Consider the following 12,268-nt stretch of genomic DNA (forward strand, 5'->3'; position numbering starts at 1 on the left):
AGAATCATAATCTATACCATATATTTATCTTTATATGTATCTGTTATTAAGAGTGATTGAATTAGTGTAACTCATTAATCCAATTATAATTTAATTATAAAATTACTAAAAGCGATAGAGTAACAAATATTATGTTAAATGTGTTTATGTCAATTTATATTTTGATAAATTTAGAATATATATTGAGAATAGAAGTGTTCATAGGTCAGGTTAGATCGAGTTTAGGTTTGGGTTCGGGTTCGGGTTAGGCTTATGCATGATATTAACACACTTTATGCTTGCCTAAACCCTGCTTGAAATATAAGCCTAAAATTTTGCCCAAACCCACTCATATTTGTAAATAATTAACCTAAGTCAATTTTAGGCTACCCATATTATTTTTTTGATTTTTTTGAAAAAATTGTATTAATTTTAATTTAATAGTTAAAAATTTTATATATTTTTCATTTACTAAAGTTTATTTATAGAGAACTTGACATTTTTAAATGTTTACATTATAGAATTATGGGATAAATCTCAAAACTATACATGAACTTTGATTTAATGTGTAATTTTATGTATGAACTCTGATTATGTACAATTTTATACAAAAAATTTTGATTTGATTCAATGCTCACAAATTATTAACACAATTTGATATAGCGTCATTTGATGTTTATATATTGCATATACAAATAATTATATTTATCCAATATAAAAATAAACGGATGTATTCATTTCTTCAAATGTGTATAATTGAAACATAATTAAATTTTCATGTATACATTTGAACCACAATCAAATTTTCATTTATATAATTGTACCAAATTAAGTTTATGTATCCAGTTGCACATTGAATCAAAGTTCATATATAATTTTGAGATTTGTCCTTAGAATTATAGGTTACTATAGATTAAATTTTCATGTGCTACAAATTACATAATATAATATATTACAAATATAGAAATCGAACCAGGTCAAGTTAAGCTTGGGACTTAAATATCTGAGCCCAAGCTCAACCTATATTTTAAATGGTCCTAATAATTGTTTGTTCAAGTTCTTTTTTAAGCTTAATATTTTTCCCAAACTCTCCCAAATTTTGTGGCGAACAAATTTGGACCAGTAACCTGACCCATAAATAGGCTTAATTGGGAATCATAAGGTTTAAACTTATAACAGCATAATGTTCACTATCTCAATTTTACCATTGCAACCAAAACCTCATTTGGTTTTTATATTAATTTTCATAAATTTGTTACATGATCTTTTTTTCACTCACATCGTGAATTAATTTATTTCACAAACAGCCTTAAAAAATTGACATTTAAAAAAAAAGAATATATTCGGTAAAAGTATCATGAAGGCCCTTGTATTAGGAGTTAGATTGCATTTTGTCCCCTGTACTCAAAAAGTGAGCAAATTAATCCCTGTACATTAAATCAAAAAGCAAACTAATCCTTTTTTGTTAAAAATCCCATCTATTTCTACTATTAAAAAATTGGTCCCTGTAGAACAGAATGAGGTACACATGGCACGTCATATTTTTTAACTGTATAAATTGATGGAATTTTTAACAAAAATGACTAGTTTGCTCTTTGGTCTAACATACAAAGACTAATTGCCCCCTTTTTTTGAATAAAAGAAGCAAAATACAATCTGACTTCTAGCACAAGGCTTCCATAATACTTGTATCAATATATTTATATTTAAATCAAAATAAATTTAAATAAGGTTATTTGTACTTTGTACTAAATTGTGAGATCAGTGCTTTTAAAAAATGGTTAAATTCTACTATTAGTCCTTGTACTATATGTAAGTTATGAATTTAGCTTCTCTATTTTAATTTAATCATTTTTAAAATTTAAGTCCTAATCAAATGGTAGTTGTTAAAATTTATTAAGTTAAGATTTTCTATTTTCAAATTTTAATATGACAAACATATTACCACGTTTAATGTCCTCTCAAAAAAGTTGGTTAATAGATTTAAAGCTTGTCAGTTGCATCTAAATTGATAGTTCGAAATTTAAAAAGTATAGGGACTAAGAATAATTCAAGTGAAAAACATGGAATAAATCTACAACTTTATACATAGTATAAGACTTGTCGAAACCGTTTTTTTGAAAACAAAAATTTAGTTGTCGACTTTTTTTAAAAAATAAAACTGGAGTCGCCACCGATCCTTTATTAAGGTGTGATCGGCCCACCTTAAAAATAATTTTGGTCTGCGAAATTCGAGAAAACAGGTTTGGGGGTCAGTTACGCACGAGGAAGGATTAGCACCCTCGTAACGCCCAAAATTGGTACCAAATTGATTTTTTCAAATGCCTTAGCGTCGAAAATTTGAAAAGATTTTAAAAGGAAACTTTTTATTTCATGAATGGATTAAAATAATAAGACAATTCTTATTTCAAAGAAATAAAACACCACACCCAGTAAGTTAGGGCACAATGTTTTTAAATCTTCAAAATACCTGAATATTGCCTTTTGTTTTTGAAAATTCTTATTTCTAGAAGAAAATGTCATGACCAGTAAGTTAGGACCCAACATTCTGAATTCCCGAGAATAAGCTTTTATTTAAAATTTGTGAATTTGTTGCAAAACAAATACTTGGCTTCCTAAATTCATCGAAAAATAATCGCGATCCAGTAAGTTAGGACACAATCTTTCCCGAGAATCATGAACGCCAAATATTTTGGAATTTATAAAATAGGATGATTTAAATACTTTGAGAAAATCGAAATATATATTTTAAAATGGATGCTAAAAAGGGTTAAGGTACAACATGGAACAAATACTTTAATTTAAAATGTATATGTAAATTGTATAAATAAAATAAAAGTATAAAGACATGCATATGTGTATATATTTTCCGTAATAAAAATGTATAAGTATACATATGTAGGTAAACCATGAAAATATGTGTACATTTAAATGCTTGTGTGTATGTGTACAATATGTATACAAAATGATAAAAAATATTTACAATGATTTTAAAGAAAAATGTGTACATAAATATATTGTAGAAAATGTAAGTGTATTTTAAATGTGGGATTGGTGACGATAAAATAATAATAAATAAAATATAAATAAGATATGTACATGTGAATCAATAAAATAAAAATATAAAATTATATATACATATATATTTACAAAATAAAGAATGTGTAAGTATGTATAAAATATGAGCATGTGAAAGAAAAATAAAAACTATAAAAAAAAAAGAAATTTTAAAAATGTGCGAACGGAATGTATGAATGCATGTATAAAAGCTTAAAATAAATATTAAATATGCATGTATGTTATACATAAAATATGCGTATGTATGAATGAAATAATAATAATAATGTTAATAATAATAACAATAAATAAAATAAAATAAAATAAGGGTATAGCATAATTATGATAAGAAACTAAAGTGGATTAAATTGAATTAAAAACGAAAAAAATGGGGCAGATTTAGAATAAATTTAAAAAGAAAGGACCCCCTTGAACGCGCGCGCGACAACGGAGGACCAAAAGGGAAATTATCCCATCCTTCCCAAAACGCAGTGCAACGGGGGACCCAATTGAAACAAAAATAAAATAAGCGGCCTAATTTCTAAAATAAGTAAAAAGGATTGAATTAAAAAAACGTTGCAAAGAAGGAAGGGCCAATTGCGCAAATAGACCATGGGACGTCAGAGCGCGCGGATCCTCCCCTTCGGGTCGGGTCACCGCGCGGGTCAGGGCCTGGACGATACGGCGTCGTTTTGAATATTGTTTAAAACCAAATTTTTGCCCTCCAAAATCAGTTGAAACCGAATGGGTAAAAATAATGAAAAAATATAAAAAAAAATCTCTGGTGCTCTGCTAGGGTTTAAACCCTAGCGTCCTCGCGCCGCCGCCGCAACGCGCCTTCGCCTCAAGCCTCAGCCCTCCGCCGGACCTCCGATCTGAACACGGTGAACGTGGGCTTCATCGGCGAAGCTTTGAAGGTAAACCCCTCACCCTTTTTGTATTATTTTTTAAAAAAAACAAAATAAAAAGAATGAAGCATATAAAGAACCGATTCACCTTAAAAAACTTTGAACTTTCAGTTTTACTTTTCGATTTCTTTGTCTATTTCTCTGTTCATACCCCTCCGTATTTTGCAGATTAAATGGCCTTTTATAGGCCGAAAAGAAAAAATAAAATATAAAAAAAATAATATATTTTGCTTGTTTTTTCTCCTTTGGACTTCTTGAGTCCGTTTTTGCAGGCGTTCGTGGAGAGGTCGGCCCTGAGTCGTGCTGCACTTGGAGAGGCCGCTGGAGGCTAGGGCTGTTGCGGCGCTGAGGGCTTGTTGCGGCGCTCCTTATTGCTTAGGGCTAGGGTTTAATTTGGGCTTTGTAAAAATTGGGCTGTGTGCCATTATTTATTCCACACGGGCCTGGGTCAATTTGGGCCTACTACAGGACTAATAGCAAAATTTAACCAAATAATTTAATTGCTTCCATTTGAGTCATGATAAAAACTCATAATTTTAATAGAGACTAAAATTGACCAAATTTAAACATTTAGATTAAATTCAGAACTTACACAAAAAAAACAAAGACTAAATTATTGGGTTTCAATGGGCTTTGAATAACATTTCAAACCCATTAATGACACCAAGTATTGAGTTGGGATGAAGCCCATAAACTTGCTACCAAACAATCTATTAATTGTTCTCATAAAATGGAATTTATCAAAGTCTAACTCTGATCAGGTTGACAATCAAAATATATCGAGACGTCATGATAATTGTCTTAAAGCAAATACCTCGTTGACAAAAATTGTTGAAATGCATCAATGTGTGTCAACGGTTTTGGTTGCCATACCATAACTACTAATTAGACTTCACAATTGTATTTCTTCAACATTAAGGAAGAGTTTGAAGAAATGGCAACATTTATTTCTACACATTGTTTGCAAAAAAGTACATAATCCGACTTTTAAGTCCTCTTAAATTATGCAAACCGACATATAACACCCCATCCCCTCCCCAAACCACATATTTCATCCATCTTTTAATATCTTATTCGATACTTCAGTTCCACACTTTTTTATATAATATTTGAAAAGATACATATATTTGACAAAAAAACTATACATTATGGTATTTAAAAGTAACTGCGTTAGTTTATTAGTGTTTAATTTGGATTTTAGGATTGATTTGATAAAGATCTATATTTTATTAATAATATTAGTAATTAACTTTTATCAAATCAACTCTAAAGTCCAAGGGAAAAAAAAGCATAACCATCAAACTATATTTAACAAGTTAAACAAATTCACAATTAACACTAAATCGTGAAACTTCAAACCTAATAAATTTAGCAATTATCTTTCATCAAATCGACCCCTGAAACCTGAATTAAACACTAAAAAAATAATATTTGTTACACTTGGGTACCAAATGTATAACTTTTATTAAATACATGTACCATGTTGAAAAAAAAACACAAATATGATATTAAAAATATATATATAAAATTCAAGTCCAACTATCAACACTATTTGTTAAATTCAGGTCCACTACAAACGTTATTTTTTAGTCACATGGTTACCAAATTTTTTTTTTATTTCAAATTATCACACCAACAAATTTAGCAAATAAATTAAAAATATTAACAATTAAACCTCAATTTTAAAATAAAAAATAGAAGGATTAAATTATTAAAAATAAAAGTATAAAAATTAAATATAAATTTATAAAAAAAAATACAAAAAACTTATAATATATTTTAACCTATTTTTGTTTTCTATACAAAGAATAAAGTAATGGTGGAATCTTGATTTCCCAAATAATTTGAGTATGTACATTCATACACCAAACTCCAGTGTTGTAATTATCAACAACAACAAGCTGACATATATGCCGTGGGACATAAATATTATATATTTTAAAAATTAAAAATTGTACCCTTTGCAAATAAAGCCTTAACAGTAATGTGATTAATACGATTTAAATTAGGTTACACTTGGGTGATGAATGCCCTGATCATCAGACCAACACGGGATTCGAATTTTATACTTTATATTATATTTAAATAATCACCTACATTAGTTGAACTCAATTTTTTTCAATTTTTTTATTTTTATGGATTGTTTATTAAATTATCTTTAAAATAATAAGGGATTAGTTATGAGAATAACGATGGCCAACCTAAATGATTCATTAAATCATGATATTGATAATTTAATTGTTTAATAAAAAGGAACAAATTGCCAATACGAAAGCATATGCAGCTGGTAGAGCCAGTCAATCAGCATATATGTAGGTAAAGTATTATATAAGTCTTTATATTAAGAGTTGAATTATATTTTGCTCTCTTAATTCAAAAAATAGGTAAATGAATCTCTATACATTAAATTAAAAATTGGCGTGGTTGACGAATAACAAGACGGTTCCACATGACATGCCACATATATCTCATGATTACGTATAAAGACCAATTTACTCATTTTTTTAATATAATGGCCTCCATAATAGTTTTACCAATGGATTATATATATATATATATATATATATATGTGTAAGTTAAAATATTTGTCTAACGGCTAAAAGGGACATCTTCATTTCATGTAGGAAGTTGACAGGCCAACCAAAATAGTTGTTGGGGGGCCTGTTTAAACTACCCTAATTAAGAAATTCATATTATAATTATTCACTTCACTAAAAAAATTTATCCAATAAATGTTAAAATTACACGTAAATTTTAGTGTAATATGATTTTGTGTAATTATATGTATGAAATTTTGATTTAATATATTTTTTTACAAATCACTGACACCGTTATATCGACATAATATATTTTAATTTTTTGTATATTGTATACATAAATAATTATATTTATCTAACACGAAAATAAAAAGTTTATAAAATATGTACAATTAAAAATAATTACATTATACATTAAATCAAAATTAGCATGTAAATTTGAAAAATAAAATTAATTAAAAAAGCACATATTGCAGCTTTTTAAATAAATCCTAAATTATAAAAATAATATTTTATAAATGATTATTAAAATTATATCTGATATATGAAATTATTAGCCAATATGAATATATGATGGTAAGTTAGGAATTGTGTAGGGAAATTTACATTTTTCATCCTTTAATTTAACATAAACTTTATTGTGTCACAATCGTTTAATTTTTATCAAATTACATCATTGAATTTTTATTAGTATCAAGAAATTCTAATAGAATGATGACACATGAAATGCCAATGATTATATATAAAATAAATAAATCTCATGTCTACATTAAAATTATTTAATGAAATTAACATAAGTGACAATTTTTATAATATTAAAAGTTTAAAAAAGAAAAATAATATGTTAATCTGATGGTCAAGATATTTATCGGCCTCAAGTATAGTTTGAGTTCGCATTGTTGTTAAAAAAGCTCATGAAAACTAAAGGAAACGACATATGGAGGACTCTCAAAATAGCCGACTTTCATTTAAATTTTACTCTAAAAGTTTCACGTACACATACACTTCATTAAGCTCTCTAACCACTACACCCCACTCAGAAAGAAAAAACCCTTTAATTTTCTAGTCAAATCATAATAATATAATCTATTATTGTTCCTTATTTTAAACTTAAAAATCATCATCATAATCATACTTGCAGATACATATATATACATATATGTATATATAGAGTTTGCACTGAGGTAGGCAGTATTGCTTTGTTTAAACATGGTGGAACTAGGTGTACAAAAAATAATGAAGGCAGCAACACTATCAAAAGCTTTGGTTATTAGGATCAACCTTGTTTTCATTGCTTTCTTTCTAGTCATCTATGCTTCTCTTCTATTGCAACCATCTTCTTCTCTTTATTTCCAAAATGCAGCATCTCTTGTTAGATGCTCATTTCGTGAGTGCCATCACAAGGTAAGGTGAGCTAACTCAATAACATATATATATATAATCTTGTAGGAGCAAATCACTGCCACGCACACACCACAAGCACGTAATCCCTACAACTTGAATCGAAACCCACGACATGGGCTATAAGGGGCGAAGCGAGGGACTAAGGCAAGGGGAGGTATGCAATGACCTTGGCCCCCTCTTAAAATGGTAAAATTTTCATTTAACCCCTTAATTTTTTATAAAATTATATGTTAGTATAATGGTAAAATTATATTTTTCCCTCTCAATAATTTATAATTCATCTTTGGCCCCATTTGTAGCACTTTTCTGGCTTTTTCCCTGGCCAAGTCAGAAAATTGTTTTAGGAGGGCCAGAGATGAATCATAACTTGGGAGGCAAAGTGCAATTTTACCATTATACTATTATAAAATTTCATAAAATTCTAAGGGACTAAATGAAAAATCTACCAATTTGAGAGGGGCCAAGGCCACTATCTGCTCCTTTAGCTTTCGCCCCCCTGTTGTAGAGTGAACACCATGATCAATAGGTCAAAGATGTATGTATGTATCATGTTGTATAAGAGTAATTGTTTATATTGTGTGATGCTTTTGATTTGGTATGTAGTTGGGAAAAGGGGTGAAAATGGAGAAAATTTTGGAGCCAATTAAGAAGAATTTGACCATGTTAGAGGTACCAAGTTTTGTTGATGTATTTGGTGGAGGGTTGAAGATTGGGATGGTGAACTTTGAAGGTGATCAAGATCTTAGCCAATGGAGAAAACAAGGTGAGACGATCCCAGTCCATTTCGATCGAGTTCCCGAGGCTCTCAAATGGCAAGACTTGTTCCCTGAATGGATTGATGAAGAGGAAGAATCTGAGGTACCAAAGTGTCCCGAGTTCCCAATGCCAAATTTCGATAAGTACCCTAACATGGACTTGATAGTAGCTAAGCTACCATGCAAGTACCCCATTAATGGATGGTCTAGGGATGTTTTTAGGCTCCAAGTTCATCTAATAACAGCAAAAATGGCAGTCAAAAATGGGAAGAAGAAGAAGATCAAAGTGGTGTTCACGAGCAAATGCAGGCCAATGTTGGAGCTGTTTAGGTGCAATGATTTGGTGAAACAAGAAGGGGATTGGTGGTACTACGAACCAGATGTGGAGAAATTAGAACAAAAAACTGGATTACCTGTTGGGTCATGCAAGTTAGCTTTGCCATTATGGGGCCAAGGTATGATGATGATCCTTTGCTAGCTTTCAAATTTCCCATGGTGTGTTTAGAAAAGAGATAATGCAACATTTAGTCCTTAAACTTGACAATTTCTTCCAATTTGGTCTCTGAATTTTTGTTTGTCTACATTAGTCCCGAAACTCGGCAACTTTTCCCAATTTTAGTCCTGTGAGAGTATCAGGTTGTCACATGAACAAAAACTAAAAAAAGTTGTCAAGTTCCATGACTAATTTGTACCAAGAAAAATTCCAGCACTAAATTAGAAAATGTTGTCAAGTTTAGAGACTAAATATTAATTTATCCATAAAAATTATAGCAATTGAGATTTTTTTTTTTTCCTCTAAGTTGTTCAACGACAAAAGTTGGGCGATGAAAACGAGAGGATGAAGAAAATAATATGGGTTTTAAGTAAGGATAGGGTTGAATTAATGTAAGTAGTAGTTGGGGTAATTGATGTTGATATATATACTTAGGAAGCTTCAAATACCAATTCTAAAATTGACTTTACTTGCCATTGACAAAGTGTAAGGCATGGAGTAGTTACAATATTTAATTTCACCAGTCAATTTCATATTAACTCGATTAAAAAATTATTTAAAATTTATTTTTTAAAAAAATAATAAATATTAATATAAAATTATTTCATATATTATTTATAGAGTTTTTTAAACTCTACAAGTAGGTCAAGGATGTGACAAGCGATGATTAAAATATTACTCAAGCGATGCGTGAATAATTATTTCGGATTTTAAAAAATTTTAATTATTTTATATTTAAGTTTAGATCATTCAAGATTTAGATCAATTAGAGTTTAGATCATTCAAGTTGAGTCATAACTCATATCATTGGGTTGTTTTAAGTACAGATAGAATAAATTAAATTTGTCGACTTTTTATAATTAACTCAAATAGAGTCGGATTATATCGAAGTTAATTATTCCATATTTAATAACAATAAAATAAATCAAAATTTCAGGTAACCACGAAGAACTCGATGTGACCAAGATAAAACATACAACAACGAACCCCAAACGTGAAGCGTATGCAACCGTACTACATTCTTCGGAATCCTACGTTTGTGGTGCAATAACCCTAGCCCAAAACCTCCTAAAATCCGGCACCAACCGCGACTTAATCCTCCTCCTCGACGACTCCATCTCCGAACCGAAACGTCACGCTCTCGAATTGGCCGGTTGGCGTCTCCGTTTCATCAAAAGAATCCGAAACCCTCGAGCCCAAAAACACACCTACAACGAATACAACTATAGCAAGTTCCGACTATGGCAACTAACCGATTACGAAAAAGTCATCTTCATCGATGCTGACATCACAGTGTTAAAAAACCTTGACCATCTTTTCCATTTCCCTCAATTGACGGCCACCGGTAACGACGTTTGGTTATTCAATTCCGGCATAATGATAATCGAGCCATCGAATTGTACTTTCAAAGTTTTAATGGACAAACGTGACGAAATCATTTCGTATAATGGCGGTGATCAAGGTTACCTTAACGAAGTGTTCGTATGGTGGCACCGGTTGCCGAGGAGAGTGAATTTTCTTAAGAACTTTTGGTCTAACACCACGGCGGAAACAAAGATGAAGAACCAACTCTTTGCGGCGGAGCCACCCAAGCTTTATTCCATTCATTACTTGGGGTTAAAGCCATGGCTTTGTTATAGGGATTATGACTGTAACTGGAACCGAGAGGATCACCATATCTTTGCTAGTGATGTAGCTCATAGAAGATGGTGGAAATTTCACGACGCCATGGATGAAAAATTGCAGAGGTTTTGTGGGTTAACGAAGAAAAGAAAAGCGCAATTGGATGCAGATAGGAAGAAAGCTAAAGAAATTGGGTTGAAAGATAAGCATTGGAAGATCAATATTAAGGATCCTAGACGAAAATATTTGATGAAATAGAAAAAAATTTTGAAGCTTTTTTTGGGTTTGATTTGCTTGTGTAGGGAACATATTACAATATCATGTTTTTGCTTGTAATTTTATGTGTCGATAACTCTTACCATATTATATGTACAAATATTATCTTGCAACAAACGAGTTATGGTATGATCCATTATTCTTGATCCCAAGTTACAAAAATTGTAATGAAATATTGACTTCATGATAACATATTGCTCAGTGCGAATCTTTGGATTAAATTTTGGATCTAATAAAATCTAAAACAATTTTAGGAGTTTATGAGAATATTTTAAGATAAATTTGGGGTCTAATTAATTTTTTGTGAGATTAATGAGAGTATTTAGATTTTTAAAGAGTCTATTTAAAATTTTCTAAAATTTTTAAGGAAAAATAAAAATTTTCCAAAATTTTGGCCACCATTATAGTCTGATTCTGATATCGCATATCTCATGAGTTTAAATTCAGGTTCTAATTACTTCATGTTCGAATAATTTTGAATTTAAATCGTTAGGGTTTGAGTTTATTTTAAATTCAATTATGGATCAGATAGTTTAATATGATTGACTTTTTACTCTCGAAACGTACTGACAAAAAATGATCGAATCAAGGATACTATGGTATGATCCATTCTTGATTTTCTAGCTAATATAATGAAAATTTTTCATTGCAAAGATGAAGTCAAGATTTTTTCTTTTATAGGCCGAAATTAAATTATAATAAAATGTAACTTCTTTTAATTGTAAGATTGTAACTTTATAATTTTTAAAATTAATTTACATTTTATGAAGAACCAAAATGTAATTTAACCATGTTTTAACTTATAACCTTTCAATTCAAATTTTAAAAGGGCTAAAGTATGCCAAGTTAAAAAGTTTTAATGATTGACACAATAGTAACATATTACTTAATTTTAACCTGAATTTAAAATTTTGATTAGACTCAGTCCATTTTCACTATAAAAAAGTTATCAACCTAAAATCATTTAACCCAAATCCAAATTCAAAAAAAACTCAAACCCTAATAATCTACACCCAAAACGATCCAAACTTGAAGCAACCAAACTCGTAATAACTTAAATCTCAAACTCGAATTACCAAAACCTGAAAAAATAATTCCAATCACTTGCTGCCAAAAACCAAATATAATGTTAATAAATAAATTTGAATGAAGTTGTTTTCACTAGCTAACTGCTCTTCTCTCTTTGATTGCTAGTCTCAACCACCTGAAGATTATTGTCCTTGTGGAAGGTGTATC

The 12,268-nt window shown here is 29.9% G+C and overlaps 1 protein-coding gene across 2 annotated transcripts; it reads left to right on the forward strand.

The window, feature by feature from the left end:
* Positions 1 to 7,655: 7,655 nt before the first annotated feature.
* LOC121218169 (UDP-glucuronate:xylan alpha-glucuronosyltransferase 2) lies at positions 7,656 to 11,222 on the forward strand. Of its 2 annotated transcripts, none has more exons than XM_041094934.1 (3): positions 7,656 to 7,885; positions 8,489 to 9,095; positions 10,071 to 11,222. In XM_041094934.1, exons 1-3 carry the CDS (start codon positions 7,691 to 7,693, stop codon positions 11,012 to 11,014), a joined length of 1,746 nt encoding a protein of 581 aa, XP_040950868.1. In that variant the 5' UTR covers positions 7,656 to 7,690; the 3' UTR covers positions 11,015 to 11,222. The 2 variants fall into 2 exon arrangements, with proteins under 2 accessions (XP_040950868.1, XP_040950869.1); XM_041094935.1 differs by having other exon boundaries at positions 7,695 to 7,890.
* Positions 11,223 to 12,268: the final 1,046 nt, after the last annotated feature.

The sequence above is a fragment of the Gossypium hirsutum genome, chromosome D06 (genome assembly GCF_007990345.1).
Source record: "Gossypium hirsutum isolate 1008001.06 chromosome D06, Gossypium_hirsutum_v2.1, whole genome shotgun sequence".
Classification (NCBI taxonomy): domain Eukaryota; kingdom Viridiplantae; phylum Streptophyta; class Magnoliopsida; order Malvales; family Malvaceae; genus Gossypium; species Gossypium hirsutum.